At 51.4% G+C, this 24,167-nt stretch overlaps 1 protein-coding gene across 2 annotated transcripts in view; it reads right to left on the minus strand.

The window, feature by feature from the left end:
* Positions 1-1,694: 1,694 nt before the first annotated feature.
* The window catches only part of AP1M1 (adaptor related protein complex 1 subunit mu 1), a 29,069-nt gene continuing 6,596 nt past the window's right edge, over positions 1,695-24,167 (minus strand). The window contains exons 3-12 of one of the 2 annotated variants that reach the window (XM_028087019.2): positions 22,809-22,876; positions 21,041-21,171; positions 19,916-20,063; positions 10,595-10,721; positions 9,357-9,499; positions 8,821-8,892; positions 8,278-8,436; positions 3,334-3,459; positions 2,705-2,780; positions 1,695-2,576 (exon numbers count right to left, since the gene is read on the minus strand). In XM_028087019.2, the coding sequence (XP_027942820.1) occupies positions 2,554-2,576; positions 2,705-2,780; positions 3,334-3,459; positions 8,278-8,436; positions 8,821-8,892; positions 9,357-9,499; positions 10,595-10,721; positions 19,916-20,063; positions 21,041-21,171; positions 22,809-22,876 (1,073 nt within the window). In that variant the 3' untranslated portion in view covers positions 1,695-2,553. The remainder of the gene's footprint in view (positions 2,577-2,704; positions 2,781-3,333; positions 3,460-8,277; positions 8,437-8,820; positions 8,893-9,356; positions 9,500-10,594; positions 10,722-19,915; positions 20,064-21,040; positions 21,172-22,808; positions 22,877-24,167) is intronic. The other variant, XM_028087020.2, reaches the window with a different exon arrangement.

Genomic DNA, 24,167 nt, shown 5'->3' on the forward strand with positions numbered 1-24,167 from the left:
GAATGTTTATCAAACCCTTTACCTGCACCTATTGAACCGATCGTAAATGTTTTCCTCCCTTACTCTTTTTAAGACAGTGGATTCGATTAACGCATTTTCTAGCATTAAACCATTTTACCTAAGATTTAACCTTAGACACAAGGTTATGTCCTTTGTATACACCGCCAATTCCCCTCCGATTTTATTTAGGATCTTCACATCTATGGCCATCAGTGAGATTAATCTATAATTTTCCTGTTTCATAGTTTCGAGGAAATGCTGGTCTCATAAAATGAGTCAGGAAATGTTTCCTATTTTTCTACTCTCCGGGAGTGTTTGTTCAATTCTCTTTTTTCCCCTCGAGTGCTGGGTAGAGCTCTCCTAATAAGGCCCTCTGGACCCGGAGCTCTGACCAGCTCTGGTTCTTTAGTGGCCATAGGACTACTCAGATTTTTTCCCTTCTTTTTGAGTCAGCTTTTGTTCTCTAGGAATTTACCCATGTTAACATTTTCAAATGTGCTGGCACGAAGTCGCTCCCAGCATCCCACGCCCCCTCCGGGGTTTTTGGGTGGCTTAGACAAGGACAGCCCTCCCCAGGTGTCTGGCGCTCCGGGGCACACGGCGGCCTGCACGCCCTGTGAGATGGTGGCTGTCCTGCTGTAACTTCCTTGTCTGAGAAGCTGTAGTAAACTTTCATTCCCGGTGAGAGCGACCTGTGCCTTCTTTTCATCTTGATTCAACTTCCTAGCAGCTTTTGAATTCCATTCATCTTTTACAAGAACCACCTTGTGCTTCTGCTTTTCATTGAATGTTTTCTATTTCCTTCATGTCTGCTATTTTTTCCTTCTTTCTATGCTCTTAGGCTTCTTTTGTTTTTTCCCCCGACTTCTTGAGATGGATGCTTAGCCCCATTCTGTCTTTCTCTTACATATACTAAACACCACATACCATGTGCTAGTAGCGGGAGGGCTTGCAGACAACCATGTCCTAAGCGTTGCTGGGAACAGAGGCCCCCCCTCTATACTGCGGATGACCTGTGTCCCACAGGGTCTCTGGAGGGTGCAGCTTGGCCTCCAGGGGTGGCAGTGAGGACGGGAAATGCTATTGGACCCATGGTCTCTTCTGGAGGGAGGCCAGGCTGTGGATGTGGGTGTGGGCAGTGAGGGAGGAGCCATCAAGGGTACCTCCAGCAGCTCTGGCCTGACTTCTGGGCCAGGGTGGTATCCTTAACTCAATGCAGCTGAAAGGACAAGCTCCTACTTGGGCTGATGCCCACCAGTCCTCCAAGGGGGAGCTGGGTGATACGGGAGAGGGCCAGGGGAGCACAGTCTTTGAAGGAAGAGGGGATGATCCAGGCAGGGCCAGCAGCACAGACGTCGGCGGGGGGGGGTGTGAGGCAGGTGCCCGCTGTGGGAAGACAGGGTGCTTCCTGCCTGTGTGCCCCCCATGATCCCCTCTGTGGACCAGGCAGTGGTTCTCAAACTCCAGCGCACATGTGAATCCGTGGAACCTGTGAACTCTTTCTCAGCAGGTCAGGGTGGATCTGTGAATGTGCGTTCCAAATGAGCTCAAAGGGGACATGGACGCCGCTGCTCTGAGGAACACACTGAGGAACACCGTCGGGGGGGCAGGAGGTGATGTGAGCCCCGCACCCGCCCCTGCTCACCCAGGAGGAGTCGGCCACATGCTGTGTCTGAGGGAAAGCAGGCAGTGTGTTTCCGTAATGGACTTTAATGTAATCATGACATGAACACAGGCAGGGTGGCGGTGGGTGACCAAGCACAGATGTGGATGACCTGTCCCCCCGACCCTCCGAGGCAACGGTCCTCGCTGGACACCACTTCCCCGGGGGGACAAACACTGATGCGGCTGAGTGACGGCCTCACACGGCACAGCGGACCCTGGGAAGGCACCTCCGCCAAAGCCTCGGGCGAGAGGCGACGAGCCTCTGCCACAGGGGCGCGGGCCAGGGTCGGGCCAGACACGGAAGGGAACCCAGTGTCGTGTGGGCCTTGCTGAGGAGGAGGGCACTCTGCCCTCACTAAGTGCTGCCCGAGACCTTCAGGACGAGGGGCGGGAGGCGCAGACAGTGAGGTTCACGTGAACAACAAGGAATGAATGAGACAGAAACTAGGAACACTCATGAACCTACAACATTCAACAGAACGGCAACCAAACGGCGGCCCGGCCAGCCTGGCCAGAAGCCATGTGCAGCCAGCGGCCGGGTGGGCACTTCCCCCTCTTTGTGGTGCTTGGGAGCTAACCAGCACAGAAGAGGCTGTATTTGATCTCTAGAGGGAAAGATTTCGTTTCCTTCCCCTCAAACTGACTCAGGGGGCAGAGAGACAAGACTTCTCGAAGATGAGCTTCTTCCGGGAGAAGGGGCCCAGAGACGAGAGTGGCAACGGCAGAGCAGGTGTGCCTGGAAAAGGAGGGGTCCCCGGGAAGAGCCGGGAGGGTGGCCGGTGGCCAGGGGTGCCCCTCCTCCATCCAGCAGGCTTGGCAGGTGCTTCCTCCTGGTGCTTCTGCCAGGAGCCCCAGCGCCGGGGCCGGGGGTGCTGGCCGCATGGCCCCTCACTGGGTCCGGAGCTGGTAGTCTAGAATCAGGGAGGGAGGCCTTGGTTTTCTGCACTGTACCTGAGGGGGGAGGGGCCGCCCCCCCAACCCTGGGGCTGCTCCACGTGCACCACCCTCTCAGTAGCACGCACGGGTGGGCTGCACGCACCTCCGTTCTGAGTGATGTAGCGGACCCACGGCAGAGCCTGGTAGCCACTCTTCTCGATGATCTTCAGGTAGCGCACCTAGGGCACAGGCAGCAGGGCCCTGAGCATGTACACGCTGTCCCCTCCTGGTCCCCCCACCACTCCCCACAGAGGCCAGGGAGGGGAGGCTGTGATGAGGAGCGGGCCAGCATGGGCAGGGGGCAGTGGGAGGGGACGGGAGGGGCGGGTGCCTGTCCATAGCATGCAGACACCGTGGGAGGGAGGGGTCACTGCTGGAAGGGGGGGAAAAGAGCCAGGGTGTATGTGTGTACTCTCAGGCACGTCCCCTCACAAATCTGCCACGGAGGTGCCTAGGAAAAAGAGGCCCCACGGTGGCAAGTGCGTGGACACTAGAGGCTCAGACTCTAGTTCTGGGGGTCAAACCAATCTCTGAGCTTGGAGCCGAAACACAGGGTCAGGTGTGAACTGACAGGTGTGGAGAGAGGCAGAAGCAGGGCAGCCCCGCGGTGGGCCCGGGACAGGCTGACCAGCACCCTCACCTAAGCTGTCGTCTGCAGCTCTCTGAGCCGGGACGGACACCTGGGCCTGCCCATGTCTGCTCCGGGGCCCTGGCAACCCCAGCCACGCGTACCTGGATGCCAGAGGTAGTGAAGTAGGGGATCTCAAACTTGACGCTGATCGGGGGCTTGCCCTCCTTGTCCTCCGCTTCCACGCTGGGCAGGCCGAAGTGGGCCCGCATCAGGTACTCCTTGCCCCCCTGGAGGAGCACACGAGGTAGAGACGGTCAGGCCAACAGCTGCCCCCAGAGGATTCCAGGTTGCTGGCGTGGCCACTGAGCCCCTTCCTGCATGGCTGTGGACACCCGGGGTCTCAGCTCCTCCAACGCACTTGTATTTACCCCAGGCCTCACGGACTGTCCTGTCGGCTGTGCCGGGCAGATCAGAGGCATGCTGGGAAAACCGGTGAATTCCAAGCATCAAGAGTTTCACAAACTCTCCGGGAGGGAGGACTAGTTGCTTCAAGGAAGCCCAGCCTGACAGGACAGGCCTCAGGAAGGAAGAGGGGGCACAGACAGTGCCACCATGGGACACGTGCACCCCTGCCCAGGCCAGAGTCCGAGTGAACACCCCCACGTGCCCAAAGTCTAGTAGGCAGCGTGTGCAAGCAGCTGGCGGGGCGGGGGGGGAAAGGTCAAAATGAGGGATGGTGAGTAGAGGGAGGTAACAAAAGTAAGAGACCGAGGTCAGGGGCTGACTGATGAGTTAGACTGGCGTCCTGTCCCAGAGGGTAAGGAAGGGGGCAGCTCTGGCCCCGGAGGCTGAGCAGTGATTAGAGATGGGGCCTGGGGCAAGGCCAGGAAGGCCTGGAAGCCCGGTCCGGCGCAGGAGGAAGGCATCTCGGTCTGGTGGTCCAGGCGCCCGGTGTGTCTCACCTCGAGCAGTGGGGAGCAGAGAGAGCTCAGCTCCGGCCACACCAGGACCCTGCAGTTGTTGACCCCTGGGGCTCTGGCAGGAGTGGCTGCCCACCAGGGCCGGCGGCCGTCCTTGCGCGTCTCGGGTAGAGCAGAGCCGAGCCCCAGCTCCCCAGGGCTGCGCTCAGGCTCCCAGCCCTGGGATGGTGCCAGTCTGTTCACCAGCGCCGGGGCCAGTGCGAGAGCGGGGGCTCTGCCCGAGGCAGGGACATGTGCTGAGTAAAGACTCTGGGACGAAGGGAGAATAATGTGGTCCCAGCAGCAGACAAAGCAGGCGGCAAAGGAATAAAATCAGCTCCACCAGCCTGTGTATGAGACAATAACCAGACCCCAAATCTGAGCCTTATGAAGACAAAAGGGAAAATGAAAGCAAATGCGCATGCAGATGGGCAGGCCTTCCCAGCGGAGCGGTAGAAGTCTGCTCCCCTGCCCTGGGTCCACCGTGTCGATGTCAACAGGTTTAATGCTCGCCCGGACCAGAAAGACCTGCAGGCTGGCTCACAGACCAAAACACAGCTCTGTGCTGCAAAAGCGGACAAAAGCTATGCCAGCAGGAAGACTGGGTGAAGGCGCGCCAGCGAGGGGCAGATGAAACACAGCAGGGGCTGCCGTCAGGGCAGGAAGGGAGGGCCACGGTCCTAGAGGCTGCAGTCCTACGATCCACAGGGAAAGTATAATAGTCACGAGTGTCTACGAGCGCCAACTAACAGGGCGGCAACCCCTGTTAAGCAGATGCTACATGACGTGCAAAGGGAACCAGAGGAAGGCAGCGCTGAGCAGGCGGATGCTGCCACGGCATCACGGCAGACCTCGCGGGCCCCGTACCCCGGTAACAGAAGCCTCGTCTTCCTCCCCAGTGCACCTGCGGTATTTACAAACTCTGACCTTCTGTTAGCACACAGCGAACACTTCGAGAAATCCCAGAAGTAGAAACAGTAAGAATAACACTCTCTGGGTTTAGTGCTCCAAATCGGTGGTGAGGAGAAATGAAAATCAGAAGGCCTACCCCCTAGGAAATTTAAAAAGAACCACCGGGGCACGTGGGTGGCTCAGTTAGTTGAGTGTCTGACTCATGACCTCAGCTCAGGTCATGATCTCGGGGTCTTGCAATCGAGTCCTGCAATCGAGCCCCGCATTGGGCTCCACACTCAGCAGGGAGTCTGCTTGAGATTCTCTTTCCCTCTGCCCCTCCCCCAGGCTCATGCTTGCTCTCTCTAAAATAAATAAGTAAATCTTTAAAAAAACAACAACAATCCTCTATCCAGTTACAGAATTTCTAGATGAGCAAGTCAAATATTACATGTCAGAATCTATGGGTTACAGAGGTAAGGCAGGGCTTAGAGGAACATCTTGGATTAATATAAATACTTGGATTAATATAAATTTTAAATCAAAATCATCAAATGAAAATATCTAACTTGAAAAAATTAGAAGAAAGGATGAAGAAATGCAAATTAAAGACCTATAAAAGACAGAAAAATATCACAACAAAATTAAAATACAAACCTGGAAAGAAAAAACAAAAAGACAAGCTACTAGGCAACCTTATCCAGGGAAACAGAAGACCCAAATACACACAAGAAGAAAGAATAAGGAAGAAGTAACCATCATTAGTGAATGAAAAGAAAAAAAAGACCACTTTCTCCAACTTTGCAAACCTGGTTAGGATGGATAATTTTGAAGGCAAATATGATTTACCCAAACAGTCTCCAACAGAAATGGAAACTCTGAAGGACCCGATTTCCAGAAAAGAGATGGAGAAAGTAGTCGAGATCCAGAAGGTCACACAGCCAAATTCTATCAACCTTCTCAAGACCAGATGATGTCCCGGCCACTTAAACGGTTCTGCAGCACGGAGATGGGACACAGAGTAATTACGAAGCAGGTCTAACACTAATACCTGACAGAGAGTGCACCAAAAAAAATCAATCTCCGTTGTGAGTATCAAAGTGAAAATGTTATGTACAATGTCACTGATAGAATCCAACGGTGCACTGAAAAGGAAAGATACCTCGATCGGGTGGAGCTTACCAGAACGCAGGGATGGTCCAGCTCCACCCATTGACAGACCTGAACTGACAGACACTGAAGGGGCACCTGGGTAAGTCTGTTACCCATTTGTGCCAAAACCGCAGTAAAGTAGGGCTGGATCGAGTCCACAGCCCAACGTGGCGTCGCACTTGGAGGGGACATGGCTGGTGTCTCCAGGTGGGGGCAAGACCAGGAGGCCACTGTCCACCACCACTTACAGGTCCTGGAGAGAGCAGCCAAAGCAAGGAGGCGCCAGAGCCATCAAATGCCCAAGAAGAGCAGAGGAGAAGGGAAAACTGCATCTGGCTGCAAATGATACAAAAGAATATCTGAAAACCCACAGGAATTGAAAGAAAAACTACCCTAAAGCAGACACCCGGTAAGGAATCAGGACGTGAAATTACCATGCAAACAGTGGCTACCTGCTGGAAGACACGGTGGAAGACAAGACCCCACTCACCAGAACACTGACTTAAGGCTCATCTTAACAAGAAACGGGCAAACTGGTGGGAACCTTGGGGGCTCCTGAGGATGGGGCGGTGGGGGGGCGGGGCGGGCAGTTCTGTGGCTTTCATCTGGTTCCAGGCACATGAATGTGTCCCCCCGTGAGGAAATTCATCGAACTGTCCACATTTCATCTGTCTACTTTTCTGCATGTTGTACTTCAATGAAAGTACTTTTTAAACCAAGAGAGAGGCTATGTGAGGTGTATACAGTAAACACGAAGACAGCCCCCAAAGCACTGAGTTGAGACAGGCACAAAGCCTCATAAAGGTGTTAGCTCTTCCTACTCGACTTATAAATTTAGTGCAAACAAACTGATTCTAAAATTCAAAAGGAACACCAAACAAGTAAGCAAGGAAGAATCACCAGGAAACAAACAAGCGATGTGGGGGCGGGGGGCTGCCCTTATCAGATGTTAAAACAGAGAATAAAACTCTGAGTTAAAATATGGCCTTGCTGCGTGGACAGAGAGACAACAGGACATTCAGAAAGAGATCTAATGCCATGTAAAAATCTGATATTTAATAAACATGGCATTTCAAACCACAGGGGAGAAGATGGACTTTTTAGTAAATGATGTTCAAAAACTGAATAGCCATTTGGAAAAGATAAAACTGGACCTGTACCTCCCACCATTTACCAGACCTAGTTCTGAAAGCACCTAAAATCTAAGGTGAAAAATGCCACTGTACAGGTTCTAGAAGCAAATATAGGTGAATTCCTTTACATCTGGGAATGGTGAAGCCTTTCAAAGCACGACTTAAAATTCAGATGCAATAAAAAGAAAAGACCAGGAAATCTGACTACATTAAATAATAATGAAACAAAGAAGCAATCAAAAAAGATGACACAGCAAAAACCACCAGAAACAAAGCCAAAAGATAAACATTAAACTGGGGAAAACCATTTGTGACTTATATCAAAGAAAAAGTGCTCAACTTGCCCATATACAAAGAGCTCTTGGAAACAAAGAAAATGACCAAACCTGAAAGAAAAATGAGCAAGAGATGGCTGCTACGGTTTCCAGAGAAAGAAATGCAAATGGCCCCCAGACACAAAAAAAGGAGCTCCATCTTGTTTATCATGAGAAAAAGGCAATGGGCCATAACTGGCACAGGAACACACATCCACCTTCCAGGCTCTCTGGGCACTTCTGAGGCAAACCCAGACTCCAGTGCTGAAAATCCTGAACACAAGCCAGGCAGCTATGCCAGCATGAAGTGCTCTACATTCCTGGAGCTGGTGCTGGATTCCTGAAACCCACGCTGCTCAGGCCTTGAGGCAGTCTGCTCCCCTCGAGGGAAGCTGAGTTCTGAACCAGTGTCAGAGAGAGGGCGGGGGGATGCCCTGACCCTGGAGATAGGCTGGTCACATGCAAGCTGTCTCTGCCAGCTCCAGCTTTCCCTCCTTGCTCGGCCAGCCCCTCAGCTCTCCTCTGCTGGCCTCCCAGAACCCCCAGCTGGGGATTGAGGCCCTGTGCCCTGTTTCGAGGCTGCTGTACTGTGATGGGCACAGGGAGCAGGTGGGGTGTGGGCGGAAGAGGGGCATCCCACTGAAAAGGGCACTCACCGGGAAGGACTTGATGGACCACACGATCTCACTGTTCTCGGGGACCCACTTGACACTCCCCACCGTCGTCTTGAACTTGGGGGAGTCGGCATCGTTGGGCACGGGGATGTGGATCTCCACGTTGTTGGCCGTTGACCGCCGCTTGAACTGGCTCTTGGCCTGCAGATGAGACCAGTGCAGCCAAGGTTGTGGAAGGCACAGGTGAGACAACCCAGCCCCTACCAGGCCTGGCCTGGGGGCCCCACCAAGCCGACCCCCAGTCCTCCAGGCACAGCTCACACCCTCTCACCCACCTGAGATTCTCCTTATGCCCTCCAGTCCCCTTGACTTTCAGGGCTCCCCATGCTTCCCTCTGGCTCACAGTGAGGCAGCACAAGCTTCAGCCACAGGCCTTATCTCCCAGGATAGGGAGCACAGAGCCCCATGGGGCCCCTGCCCTGGTTAGGACCCTGTGCCAAAGGCCCTGAATAGGCAGGGCCATCCACCACCCCCCCTTACTGCCCGTGTCCCCAGGCTGACGCTGTGTGTGGGATGTGCACGCACCTTGATCATGTACTCTATGCGGCTGTGGGAATGCTTTTCAATCACGGACTCGATCCATATCAAGGGTTTGACCTATTGGGGAGAGTGAAGGTGGCACTCATGCATGGTAATTTTACAGAAGCCCATCTCACAGAGGGGAAACTGAGGCCTGGGGAAAGGGACCATGTGCCCAGGTGTGAGCCCAGCATGCCAACGCCCTATGGAAGGAGTCCACAGCGAGACCGGGATGGACATAGAGACTGATGGGCCTCTGTGAAAATGCAGAAAACATCACGGGGGCTGCCTAGAATGGGGTCTGGCCCCTCAGAAAGTTCAGAGCCCCAAGCTGTCGAACACGGGCTCTGTGGAGCTTGGGCAGCCCATGGGAGCGGCTGCCTACCCTGGGTATCACCTTGTGGATGTGAGACTCATCCTGGATGGGGACTATTCCCACCCACCGGGGAGGAGATGGGAGCCTGTCTGGGGCCTCCACACACTGCCCACTGCCGTCTGGGTGGAAGCCCGTCCCGGGGGCAGGTGCCTGTGGGTGCACTCACGTGGGTGTTGAGGCGGTAGGACATGAGCTCAAACTCGCCATCTGGAGGGATGAAGGAGATGGTGCGGTCATTCTCAAAGCGCGAGAGTCGCACACACTGGTGGAACTTCACGTCCTCCAGCTCCACGGACTTGCTTTTGCCACCTGAGGGGAGGCAGGGGTAAGGGCAGGGACAGACCCTAGGCCCTCTGGGTCACTCTGTCAGCAACGCTCCCATTGCCTGGGGCTCACCCCTGGCAGAGCAGAGCTGCCCCTCAAATCTGTGGGTCACAAAGGCCAAGGGGTCCAGGTTCCCAGACAACCTCCTCTGTCCCTCCTCAGCCCCTTGGAAGCCTTGTCACATCCTGACACTGGGCACCTGCTGAGGGCAGGGCTGGGCGGCCTGGTTCACTCGGAGTGCGCAGCAGCTAGCTCAGGGTCTGGCCAGGGCTGCCGCTTGGGACACATTTGCCGAATGACTAACAGACCGGGCTGGGGATGCACGGTGATGGCTCAGGGCTCCCAGTGCGCCCTGGCCCCCATCATCATCATCCCTTGGGTTCTTGGTTCCTGGCTTGGTGTTCCATCCCACAGAGGAGCTGTGCAGGCCGGGCCAGCCAGGGACAGGAGCCGCCCTGATGGGCCGACACCAGAGAGGCCCTCAGTCCTGCTGCTGTGGAGGTGAAGTCCGACGGCGCGGCCACTGCTCCCGTGGCTGGCGGTCCCGTTTGTAAACACAGAACCTCAGTAAGCGGGGCTCTGCGGTCACTGTGGCCCCTGCCCCAGCACAGCGAGTGCCACGTCCAGGCCAGGTGGTGAGAGCTGGAACCACTGTGTGCAGCCTTAGAGCAGCCCCGACCCCGTGCCCCACGCGGGGACAGGAGCTCCGCAGGGAGGGGAGAGGACTAGGCCTAACCTTGAGCCCGCAGCTCCCTCCAGGATGGTGTAGCGCAGGGTCTCGGACCTGCTGCGTGACCCTCCCTGAACTTAACATCTAAGGCACTGGCCCTTGTCTTCTAGCCCGGGGAGCAGTAGGGGGACTTGACTTTGGGATCTTCACTCTTCTGTATTTTCTATGTCCAGGTATCGATGTATTAGTTTTCACAGTTATCTTGTCCGCAATGTGAAAATGTGTCTGAAGCAAGTGCTTGAGATCCGCGTGTTCCCTCACGCAGCTCAATATCCCGTCAGCGCTGCTCTGAGCTCAGCGCGAGGCCCGCTCTGGCCACAGGGACGCCGTGGGGCTGGCGGGGTACTCACGGCCTGTGTTGTCGAAGAGGACCTTGTCATTGAGGCCCAGGCGCAGCTCGGGCATGCCTGACAGGAAGACCCGCATCTTGATGGAGCCCACGATCTCGCTGCGCAGCACGTTGCCATTGGCACTGACCTGGGGGATGGTGAGGCGGGCGTGAGGGGAGGTCCCTGCTCACCAGCTGCCCCATTCTCAATGCCCTTCTCACCATCCCCTGAGCTGGCTGAGCCTCACCTTCCTCCCATCCAGCCTTTGTGCAGGGCCACAGAGGCCGACACAGGGACCCTGCCCTCTCAAGTCTCAGGTTACACAGGCAGGCCTCTCTCGGAGCAGGCCACACTTGCTTTTCTTGAAATCTGTTTCTCCATGTGGGGACTGAGGCCACCCAGCCTATGTCCCTACTTCCTAAAGATGGGGCTTTCAGGGCCCTGACCCCTCGGTGCTCCCCAGGGTGCCCTGAAGTCTGATACCACTGATCCAAAGTAACCGTGCATTTAAACAGATACAGTCATGACAGTAACTGACTGAGCCCTTCTTCTGCGCCAGGCGGGGCTCTGCGCGCCTCAACAGCCTGCAGGCCAGGGCTCTGACTCGGGTAACCCTCTACCTCACGTGCAGACCAGGAAGCATCTGAGTGCGATGAGAAGTCACGGCAGGCTAACAGGCAAGCCCTGAGACTGTCCTGAGGGAGCCAGGCTGCTGCAGCACCTCTTCACATGCCCATTTTAGATACAAGGACACTGAGGCACAGGGCAGAGGCCGCACGGTGGCTGGCAGAGGCACTAGGGCCACAGCTGTGACCACCACCCCTTATCAGCACGTCCACATCCACAGGTGAGGGCCAGGGCTGCAAACGCAGGGGCCTCGGGGCCGCACGGGCCACTCCTCAGAGGGCCCAGCCACACTCACATGGTGCAGGGCCTGAGTTGCCTCTCTCTCTCTGCAGAGGAGGAGGAGAATCTGTCCAGCTTTTAACTCAAGTGTCTGGAAAGCACCACATGCAAACATGCGAGCACTCCGCCTCTGAGGGAGGCAGAGAACTAAGGCACCAAGTAGATGACAACCCCAGGAAAGGCACACAACAGGACAGCAGGCCCTGCACGGTCTGGCTCCATCACCCCCCCCTTGCTCACTATACTCCGGCCACATGGCCTCTCACTGTCCCCACTTGGCAGGCAGCTCCCTGACCCCACAGCACACAGCAGCCACCTCTTCCTCCCCTGCCCCTCAACAGCTCTGTCTGCCCACCCATCTCTTTCCCCCTTCTGGTGAGGGGCTGTGTCGGGCTCCTCCCCGCTGGGCCAGCACAAGGACAGTGCCTGGGGGCAGAAGGTCCTCAGAGAGCATGTGCCAACATGGGCCCTCGCTGGCTGGCCAGGCTCTGGCACTCTGACTGGCCTTACTCAGGGGGCCCTCCATGCTTCCAGCTGTGACTGCCCCTAGATTGGGAGGGCTGTCTTCCTCCTGGGGAGTAGGGACTGCACAGCACTCTGTAACTGACCATGTGAGGTCATGAACGCTGGGAAGGCAGGCTCAGTAGGGGAGCAGAAAAGCCGTGCAGCCCACCAGGTTAATCTCAGCCCTGCAGGCAGCAACCAGGATGGGTGGGCGCAGAAGAGATGTCTGCTGAGCTGCTTCAGTACATCACTACATCCTGATGACCAGAATCTGGAGGCCCATGTTGACTCAGCTGCCAGCTCTGCAATCAGACTCAGGAAGATGGTGTTCCGACACGTCTGCGATATCCACACCCACCTCATGCTGCCCCGTGTATGGAAGATCAGGGGTCCTTCGGGCACAGACACACGCTGGGGTGCACTGGGGCCGGATACACCTTGAACTCCTAGTGCTTTCACATACAGCTATTTGGAAACTGCTCCTTGGGATTTGCTTTTCTACCCCAAGACACTCTAGAGTTAGAGGGACCATGTTCTGGGCTCATGAACAATTCAGACAAAGGTCCCGAGACAGGAGGGGCATGTGGTTACTGAGGCCACTGTCTTGCTCCACGACTTAAATAGTAAGAAGACAAATATGCTTACATTAAGTCCACTGGGAGAATGTGTTGGGGAAGCACTCGCGACAATTCCACAACCGGGAACTCACCCTTCCAGGAATCCCGCCCAGGTACGGGACATATCCCAAACACAAGTCTGAGGATGAACAAGCTCGCTCATTTCTGCACTGTCTGCAGCACCTGGAAATGGGCACACCTGAGCGAGCCACATGACGGGATTGGCCCAGTCATGGTAATCTCCGAAGTGAAGACGAAGCAGGTTGCAGGTGACACAGGGTCAGCTTGCATCCCCTTTCCCTGCCACTGACAACAACAACAAACCTGGGCAGGGTGCCCGGGCAACCATGGAAGACTGAAAGGTGCAGCAGGTGGATCCGGGAAGAACGGCGGTGGGAGCAGCGCCCTCCCTGCCTCCCCTCCGTGGGAAAGTGCAGAGGAAACTTGGAAGTGGAAGTGAGCACTGGGGTGCAGACTGAGCTCGTGGAAGCCTCTAGCTCTGGCTTCAGGGCCAGAAGGGGAACTCCTGCCTCTTAAAGCGAGTACAGAAATCCCCTAATTCCTCCCTTTTATCTGTTCTCTCACACCCAGGCCCCAGGCAACCCAGCTGCTGTTCCCAGAGGGTGGGGCAAACCCAGGATGGGGGCCCACTGCAGACAAGGACGACAGAATGGGGATCTAGAGCCCCCAGTGAGGTGGTCACAGAACCAAAAAGGGATGCCCCAAGCAGCTGGAAAGTACCAGAAAGATAGCTAAGAATAAGGAGTCCAGGAAAACAAACCCATGCAGTTGTTTATGTCTCCAGAGCTCTAGAACTGGGCCTGAGTGGCTATGATCCTAATTAGTATGTCAAAGACTTTGAGAGACAAACTGCACAGTCCCAGACCGACCAGCAGGTGGAGCATACTCTGGATAAGCTCAAATAGCAAATGGCATGAAGGCTTTGAAAACTGAACTGATACTCATGGCCCACAGACTGGGGGTTACAACTTGTGGCCTGAACCTAACCAGGTCAACTGTCAGCTGAAACACAAATATTGACATTTCTGGTATAATCTAAACAATACCTAGAATCTTATAATATTCAAAAAGTCCAGGATCGAAACTAAAACTACTTGGCATACAAAGAACCATGAAAATTTTAGCTCACATGGAAAATACAGTTAACAGGTGCCAACACTGATGCAAATACTGGGATTATCTGACAAAGACTTTAAATAGCTAGGTAAAAATCACAAACATCCTGACAACAAATGTTAAAATAGAAAGTCTCAGCAGAGAAACAGACTGCGGGAAAAAGGATCAAATGGAAATTTTAGAACTAATAAATACAATGACTGAAATACAAAACTTGCTGGATGGGCTCAACAGCAGAATGGGGACAAAACAGGAAAGGGTCAGTGAACTTGAAGACGATCAAAAGGAATCCTCCAATCTAAACAACAAAAAGAAAAAAAAAAGATGGGATAAAATAAAAAGAGCCTCAGGAGCCCTTGGGTCACTGACAAAAGGTCTAACATTCATGTCCCTGGAGTCCAAAAAGAAAGGAGAAAGAGTGAAATGATGCAAACCTATTTGAGGAAACACTGGCTGAAAATGTCCCAATTTTGGTAGAAGACATAAGCCTACAGATTTGAGAAGCCGAACAAATCCCAAACAGTCGAAATCCAAAGATACCCATACCCAGACACATCGTAATCTATCTGCTAAAAATGAAAGACAAAGACAAAATCCGGAAGGCATCCTGAGAAACACAATGCATTACCTACAGGGGATACAAATTTCAGGGACTGTGGATTTCTCATCATGAAGCATGGAGCCCCGAGGGATGGCAGGACATTTTCAAGGTGCCAAAGGAGAACTGCCAACCCAGAATTTGTTACCCAGTCAAAACATCCTTCAGAATGAAGATGAAATGAAGACATTCTCAGAGGAAGGAAAACCAAGCTGACCTGTTCTGAAAGAATTGCTAAAAGCAGCTTTTTAGGTGCAAGGGACATGTTCCCAGAAGGAAACCTGGAAAGTCAGGAAATCAAGGGAAAGCAACTTAAGTGGCAAATGTCTCGGTTACGTGGAAGACTGTTATTCTTCCCCTCTTGATTGCTTTCAAGTACGTCTGAGAATTGAAAGCAAAAATCTTAACACTGTCTGGGGCACCTGGGTGGCTCAGTCAGTTAAGTGTCTTCCTTTGGCTCAAGTCATGATCTCAGGCTCCCTGCTCAGTGGGGAGTCTGCTTGTTCCTCTTCTTCTGCCCTTCCCCCCTGCTCATGCTCTCCCTCACTCTCTCACTCATGTTCTCTTGCTCTCTCAAATAAATCTTTTTAAAAAAGTCTTAACACTGTCTGATGTGGTTTCCAATGTATCTAGATGAATATATGGAACAACTCTAGCATCAAGAGGTAGGAAAGTTTCTGGAAGTTTCACTTCCAAGTGAAGTGATAAAATATTGATTCTAAGTAGATGATGAAAAGGTAAGTATGCATTTTATAGCAACAACTAGAAAAAACTATACAAAGAGATATAGTAATGACCACAATGAAGAAATGAAATGGAATGCTAAAAATATTCAAACAGACCATAGAAGGATAGGGAAGAAAAAAAAAAACCCAAAGGAATGAAAAATAGAGGGAACGAAAAGAAAACAAACAATACAATAGTAGACTTAATCTAACAAATTAATAGTTACTGTAAGTATAAATGCTCTAAACATAGCAATTGAAAGACAGAGACTCCCAGAACAGATTTTTAGAAATGACCCAGTTTGAGCACCGGGTAACGTATGGAAGTGTCAAATCACTATACTGTACACCTGAAACTAATATTACACTGTATGTTACCTTACTGGAGTTTAAATAAAACCCTTTTAAAAATGACCCAGTTATATGTTGTCTACAAGATATATGATATAGATAAGTTAAAAATAAAAGGACAGGGTGCCTGGCTGGCTCAGTCAGTAGAGTGTACTTTTGATCTCAGGGTTGTGAGTTTGAGCCCCCACATTGGGGATAGAGATTACTAAAAAACAAAATCTTTAAAAATAAAATAAAAGGATTAGAAAAAGAAGTAAAAGGATAGAAAGACATATAATGTGTAAACACTGATCAAAAGAATTCTAGAGTGACAATATTAATAGCAAAATAGACTTCAGAGCAAAAAAATTACCAGGGATAATGAGAGACATTATATAATGACAAAAGAAAGGGTCGGTTCACCAAGGAAACATAAGAATCCTAAATGTGCTTGCACCTATCAGCACAATGTCAAAATTTGCTAAGCAAAGACATTAATTTACAATTAACAGCTGGAGCTTTTAATACTCTGTCAATAATAGGTAGAACTAGTAGCCAGAAAATTAGCAAAAAAAGCTAGAAGAATTGAACAACATCACCAACCAAGAGGATTTAATTGGCATTTACAGAACACTCAACCCAACAATAGCAAAATATACATTTTTTTTCAAGTGCATATGGAAAATTAACCAAGATAGATCATATGCTGGTTCATTAAAATAAACTTTAACAAATTTAAAGAATTGACATTTAAAAAGTATATTCTTAGATAATAATGCAATTAAATTAAAAATCAGTGACAATAACAGAAGTATCTGTGAACATTTAAAAATTAAACAACACACTTTTGTTAAATAATCCATGGGTCAAAAAGGAAGTCTCAAGGGAAATTTGAACTTTTTCTGAACAAAAATGAAAATTCAACATACCAATTATGGGATGCAGCTAAAGCATTACTTAGACATTAAAAGCACTAGATATTTATATTAGAAAAGAGGTTTCAAATCAGTATCTTCAGTTTCCAACTTAAGAAACTAGAAAAAGAAGAGCAAAATAAACCCAAATCACAGAGGAGAAAATACTAGTGCTAATAGCAGAAATCAATGAAATTGAAAACAGAAAAACAACAGAGAAAATCAATGAAAGCAAAAGCCAATTCTTGGTAAAGATCAATAAAATAGATGAAACTCTCACAAAACTGACAAAGAAAAAAGAAATATGACATAAATGGCCAATAACTGGAATGAAAGAGGGGACATGAGCATAGACCCTGCAGACATTAAAGAAACAATAAGGGAATACTATAAACGACACTATGCAGATAAACCCAATGACTCCTATGAAATGGACCAGCTTCTTAAAAACAACACACTACCAAAACTCACCTAAGATGAAAGAGAAAATCTGAATAATCCTCTAAGAATTACAGGATTGAAATTTGTAGTTAAAAATATTCTGAAAAAGGGGTGCCTGGGTGGCTCAGTTGGTTAAGCATCCAATTCTCGATTTTGGCCCAGGTCCTGATGTCAGGGTGGTTAAGATCGAGCCCTGAGTCAGGCTCCACACCCAGTGTGGAGCCTGCTGAAGATTTTCTTTCCTTCTGCCCCTCCTCTCTCTTAAAAAAATTCTGAAAAAGATATCTCTAGGCTCAGATAGTTTCACAGGTGAATTCTACTAAATAGAATAAAAAATACACAATTTACGACACCTTCAAAAAATGAAATACTTAGTTATTACTTAGTTATAACTCTAAAAAAAGTATACATGGTAAAAACTACCAATGTTGATGAAAGAAATCAAAGATGACCTAACTAATCCAGCATTTGTGGATTCTGGGACTTAATATATTAAAGATATCAATTTTCTCCCACACTGATTAACAGAGTTATTTAATACAATACCCAGCAAAATTCCAGCAGGATCTTTTTGTAGATATAGATAAGCTGATTCTAAAATTTTGTACAAAGGAACTAAATAGCTAAAACAATTTTGAAAAAGGAAGAATGTTGGCAGGATCATATAATCTGAAATAAAGTTACAGTTATCAAGACAGTGAGGTATGGGCTAATGAACAGATATACAGATCAATGGAACAGAAGAGAGTCCAGAAATAGACTCACATGAACATGGCCAATTGCTTTTTGACAAAAATACAAAAGCAATTCAATGGAGAAAGGGATAGTTTTTTCAAAAAATGATATTGGAACACTGTTCTAGATGCAAAAACATTGCATATAAGCCTCCTACCTTATATAAAACTTAACTCAAAACTGATCATGGATCTAAATGTAAAATTATAAAACTTTCTGAAGAAATTTAGGAGGATACCTATATGACCTTGGGTTTGGCAGTGAGTTCTCAGACATGGCACCAAAAGCACACAGACCAAAAAATCGATAATTGGACCTCCTCAAAATTAAAAACTTTTGTCCTGGGCGCCTGGGTGGCTCAGTCATTAAGCATCTGCCGTCGGCTCAGGTCATGATCCCAGGGTCCTGGGACTGAGCCCTGCATCGGGCTCCCTGCTCCGCAGGAAGCCTGCTTCTCCCTCTCCCACTCCCCCTGCTTGTGTTCCCTCTCTCGCTGTGTCTCTCTCTGTCAAATAAATAAATAAAATCTTTTTAAAAAACCCAGAAAACTTATGTCCTGTGAAAGACACTGCACCAAAAGAATGAAAAGACAAGTGATGGACTGGGAGAAAACATCTGCAAATCACGTATCTGATGAGAGACTTGTAACCAGGATATATAAAGAACTTTCAAAATCCAACAATCATAAAAAAAACCCCAGTTTAAAAATACTCAAAAGACACGAAAAGACACTTCTCCAAAGATGATCTATGGATGACAAAGAAACACATGAAGAGGTGGTTATCATTAGTCATTAGGGAACTTACAAATTAAAGCCGTGATGAGCTAATACAACACGCTGATTAGGATGGCGAAAATCAAAACACTGATCAAGGATGTGGAGCAACCAGAACGCTCATCCACCGCTGGTGAAAAGGCAAAGATGGTGCAGCCACTCTGGAAAATGGTTTGGCAGTTTCTTATAAAATTAAACATACACTTACCATATGACCCAGCAATCCCACTCTTGCGTATTTGCCCTAGAGAAATGGAAACTTCTGTCTGCACACAAACCTGTACGTGAAATGTTTACAGCAACTCTATTCACAACTGCCCAACACTGGAAACAACCCAACAGTCCTTCAATCAGTGAATGGATAAACAAGGTATGGTTCAGGATATAAAATAAATATAAGTAAATATAAGAAGAAATAAACTTTCGATAAAAACAGTAACTTGGATGAATCTCAAAGGCATTATGCTAAATAGAAAAAGCCAGACTCAAAAGGTCACATACTGTATGATTCCATTCATAGGACAATCTCAAAAAGACAACATTAGAGAAGTCCCCCCCCCGCCGCCCACCGTCCGTTATCTGCAGGAGATACATTCCAGGACCCCATGGACGCCTGAAGCCGCAGACAGTACCAAACCTTGTATATACTATGTTTTTTTCCTATACACATATATCTCTAATAAAGTTTAATTTATAAATGAGGCACAGTGAGAGATGAACATTGAACTAATAATAAAATGGGACAATTAGAACAATATAAGATATGTGAATGTGGTTTCTCTCTCTCTCTCTCTCTCTCAAAACATCTGATTTTACCAGACCCACCCTTCTTCTTGTAATGATGAGAGAGGACAAAATGCCCTCATGACAACACGAAGCGAGGTGAATGACATGGGCCTTGTGATGTAGCATGAAGCTGCTGCTGACCTGACAACAGTCAGGAGGCGGACCGTCTGATTCCGGACCACGGTTGACTGGGGAAGAGAAACATTGGAGTATGGGGGGCTACTGGATAGTGATGGGGACCTGAGCGGTGGCTGCTGGGCAGGGGAGAGGCGGAAGGGTGGGACTACCAAGGGGTGGGCAGGAGGGAGATTTTAGAGGGGATGTGCATCCTGATTATATAGCAGTGGGCTCCAAAAATCTGTACATGTGCTAAAATTAACAGAAAAGAAGGTCAATTTTATTTAGTGATAATTTAAAAAATTACATCAAAGGAAAAAACAATGTGCACAAAACAGTCAAACAACACTAACGAAATAAGTTGTGGAAGAACCACATCTTATGCTCTTGGCTTTATAGAAAGACAGCACGTGTTTGTAAATGTACAGAATGGGGCCCGAAAGGATGATAATGAATCTTAAGTGAGGTGGTCTCTCTGAACATAGAGGCCTTTGCTTTCTGACTTCCCACCCTGCTTTAAACAGCAACAACCGCGATGTGCTTGCATTGATTCTAAGTAGAAACAAAAGCTAGTGAAGAGAAAACAGGCTCCCCAGCTGCAATGAGGGGCCTAAACTGAATCCTGCTGATCAGCTGTCACACAGAAAGTAAATGTCTCTCAGGGCCTTGCTAGTTGTAAAAGTCCAGTTGCTTTTATTTCAATCATGGAGAAGACAAAATTTCTCTAAAAGAAGAAAAGAAACGAAAGGAAGCCTACCAAGAGGTTGACGGACTCGATGACGTCCAAGAACACCTCATTCTTCCGGTACTTGATGCCCTCAGACCGCCAGGACACTGCGTTGGTGACGGTGGCTGGAGGCCTTGGGGCCCCCGTTTCCAGCTTGTGGCCTTCCTGAGTGATGTACCTGTGGGACCACACCCAGGGTAAGGACCTGGGGCACCAACATTTTGAGAACAGCCCCTCCCTGTAGCAGGTTCTAGAAAAGGCAGGCTCTGGTTTCACCAGAGCTCTTTAATACAAGAATATCTTACGGGGCGCCTGGGTGGCTCAGTTGGTTAAGCAACTGCCTTCGGCTCAGGTCATGATCCTGGAGTCCCGGGATCGAGTCCCACATCGGGCTCCCTGCTCAGCAGGGAGTCTGCTTCTCCCTCTGACCCTCATGCTCTCTCTATATATATCTCATTCTCTCTCTCAAATAAATAAATAAAATCTTAAAAAAAAAAAAAAAGAATATCTTACGATACCCAAAAAGCCCCAACAAACTCAAGTTACAATGAGCGTAGAGCGTTCATTTTGCGGGGGGTGGGGGTCAGCAAGGAGACAGCACTGGCGAGGAAAACAGGAGTGGGCACGAACTGCTCTCCTGCTGGGCGGGCAGAGGGCACTGACCCCTGCGGTGAGGGGGAAGCTGGTGACCCCGATCCCACCTGGGGAACAACAGGCACGAGATGTGGGCCAGTGACATGGTTTCTCCGAGTGCCCCTCTGTGCCATGTAAAATGGGGAGCCGCGCCCCTCGCTCTGAAAGGAGTGAAGGTGAAGCACTCGCAACAGGGCCTGGTGCACAGGAGGGACCTGATCCACCCGCCCCGGTGTGGAGGGCAGGGCAGGACTGCCGAGAAGAATGCGTGTCATGTATGACAGTGAAGACAAAGGTAGGTGACTCCCTAATGACAAGGCACTTAGCGCACCACCTGGCACCAGGGACCTGCTCGTGCTTGGGGGGACACTGAGCGGCCAAGATTCTACAACCGCCCAGGGACAGCTGGAGACGGGGTGGCGGCCCCCAACATGAAGGCACATTCACTTCCTCCTGTCTCCACACCTGACCACATAAACGATGCGATGTTGCCAGGCCTGGGTCCCCGCCCTGCCCACTCACTCCTGCAGGATCTTGCTGTCGGTGGTCTGGGGGTAGCCGAAGTCCATGAGCTCGTCCAGCAGCTCGTAGATGATGACAAAGTTGTCACGGATGCTCTCCTCCTCTAGCTCTTTGAAGTACTCTGAAAACACCTGTGGTGAGGGCCGTGGGGGCAGGGATGGGGTGAGACGGGGCCAAGGAAGGGGGGACGCCCACACAAAGCCACATGCCCTTTATGCCCACAAGCTGCAGCTGCCCATGTGCGAACCGTGGCGACGTGCCACACGCCAGGCCTCAGGCTCGGAGACCGTGGGCGGAAGGACAACCCTGGCTGCCTGAGCAGCAGGAAGCAGGCTGCGGGTGGGGCAGGCATCCTCGGGGGGGATGGGGGGGCCTGGGCAGAAGCCCTGCATCTCTACCCCTGTGGGTTCCCTCTCCTCTCCTACCTGATGGTCCCCCCTCCCCAGGTCTAGGGCCCCATCAGAGCTTCTCTTTAATCCCCACTGTTAACTGTCACCCTTTGCCTCTGAGTCACAAGTGACTCAGGTGAGGGAAAAGAGCCACTGGGGTCAGAACAAGCGGTTCTTCCAGACTCTTCCAACTCCCCTGAGCTGTGGACACATGCCCCCCCCCCCCTCCAGTTCAACAGAAAATTAGGAGGATCAAAGAAGGGAAAGGAGAAAAGTTTCATTAGCACCAACCCTGAAGGAAAGTCACCGAGGCAAAAAGGAAATGCCAAACGCTGCAGGGAGGAGAACCTTCCTCCTTCCCCCTTTCCCCATCTCTGGTCCGTGGATGTCCCTCTGCACTCTGGCACCAGCCGCTGGGCCTCTATTCGGAAGTCACTCCTGTGATGGCGCCACTGCTCTGGCACGAAGGCTACTCCTCAGCCCAGACTCAGGGCTCCCCAGGGGGACACATGCTCTCCTGCCCACTGCCCAGACCAACCTATTTCCCATTGTCCAGCACAGTGGCTCCTGAACTAGCTGCACGTGGCACCACCTGAGGACAACAGCTCTCCTGCGCCCACCCCAAGCCTCCTGGGTCCGATTCTCCACTTTCTTCAACCCCACAGCCCCTGCTCCAGCCAGGCCCCTCCATTTCTCCTCTGGAAGCCCACAGCAACCTCCTCACTGGCCTCCCTGTCGCCTTCAAGTTTTTCCTCCACTTAGCAACCAGCCCAACAATCTCAACTCCAGTCAGGTCTCGTCAGTCTCCTGCTTAAAGTTCCCCACCATCTCTCATCAGGCTTGGAATGAAATCCGAATTCCTCACTAGGCCCTGTGCGTCCCCGACCCCACAGTCCAGCCCCGCCCACCTTGCTGACCTCAGCCCCTCACCGTCCTGAGCACACTGGCCAGCCTGATGGTCCCTGACCGTACCATACCACACGCCCTCCTGCCTCAGGGCCTTTGCATGTGCTGCTCTCACTGCCTCCCCATCTCTGAGCAGAATTTGGTTCTGCCCTCCTCCTGGCTAGCCTACCTCCCTAAGCTCTGACTCTCAGCTGGCCCCCTGCCACCCTTCCACAGCCAGTTGTGGGGCACAGCTGTCCCTCCTGGAGTCAGGGCGCACTGACCCGCCCTGAGCTCCGCCTCTTGTTCACTTTCCCCTCCTCACCATGTCAAAGGGACACCGAAGGCCATAAAAATCCCACAAACGGGGCAGCTGGAGCTCCCCCTTCCCATTTCCTGGGGTTCTAGCCCCAGAACTCCCTGGGAGGCTGCAGCTCTCGGGTGGCTGGTGGGCGGAGGCCCACAGCAGAGAGGGGGACTGTGACTCAACTCACCTGTACCACCTTATAAAGGAAGGAAAACACCAGCGACACACACGCGTTCTTCTTGGATGTGGCAACCACTGCATGGCGGCCCCAGTTAAGGAGTGTTCAGAGGCCTGGGCTGCTGCCTCGTAGACCCCGATTCACTGCAGGTCTTGGGAGGACGCCCACGGCCACTCTGGGCTCAGAACGTCCCTCAACCCAACCCCCAGCCATTCACTTGGCCTTCAGGGGGTTACTGAGCTTATGGTCTGAGCCAGGCCTGAGACACTGCAGTCACCAGACGTGGCCCCAGCCCCAAGGGAGTCCTCCATGACAGAGAGGCAGCAGGGGACACAGAGAACCCACCCCAGCCACTGGCTTGGGGGTGAGGGGTTGCCCTGAGGAGGTGGTAATCTGAGCTGAGAGCCAAAGCCCAGCATGGTGGTAAGGGTACACCTTGGGTGGGGTGAACAGCCCAGGGTGGGGAGGCAGCGCGGCTCTTTCTGGGAGCAGAAAGCAGGACCACAGTTGGTCCTTCCCCAAAAACCAATGGCTTATGTGATACCGCTGCCCAGCCAGGCTCCAGCAGGAGCAGCTGGGGCTAACGCTGGCTCGAGCCCTTCCTGCAAGCCCTGGCTCCTAAAGCAAACTTTTTTAATACAATCTCCATTTTCTTACTTGTTTGATGGGGGCATGACAGTGGATTCATCAAGGTGATGTGTGTAAAGTGTGTGGTACAGACTCTCCCTCCCACATAGGGAAGGGTCAGCATGTGCTGGGCACTTCCTGCTTCTTTCCCTAAAGAGCCTCAAGCTACCTTGAGGAGGTAGGCTGGGTCCTCCACTGCCGGTCCATGTGCTGTGCCCTGGACGTGCCCATTCATGACACGCCTGTGCCACCTGGACCCTGGGGCTGAGCTGGGAGCTCCAGGGGAAAGGGATGGCAGGGCCCATGTCCACCTCACTTCCTGCCTTAGAGCAGGGACCCAGGAAACGGATGCTGGGCCAGTCAAAGGAGTGCTGGCCTCCCTCCTCCTGCCTGGGACCACATGCCCTTCAGGTGCTTTCTAAGGAGGGACAGTAGGCCCTCAAGGCTGGGCCCTGCTGGAAACTGTCACCCGACAGTGGAACGAGGGAGTAGGAAGAGGGTGTTGGGCAGCAGAACCCAGAGAGGTGAGGCACTGCCGTGTCCTCCCTGGCTGCCCACGCATGAAACTGGGGCCCAGCTGGAAACTGGTCAGACAGCTCCTGCTGAGCTCACACCACCGCCACCTCCACACCTGGGCAGCCACCGCCCAGACCCAGGGCGGCTTCACAGATGGCTAACTCCTGGCTTACAGGCCGCCTGGGGTACTCTGTAGAGCTGCCCCCCAGGCCCTCCAGAGAGCAA

This window comes from Eumetopias jubatus, unplaced genomic scaffold (assembly GCF_037043125.1).
Source record: "Eumetopias jubatus isolate StellerSeaLion01/CBP00866 unplaced genomic scaffold, mEumJub1_p1.0 scaffold_1, whole genome shotgun sequence".
Lineage (NCBI taxonomy): Eukaryota > Metazoa > Chordata > Mammalia > Carnivora > Otariidae > Eumetopias > Eumetopias jubatus.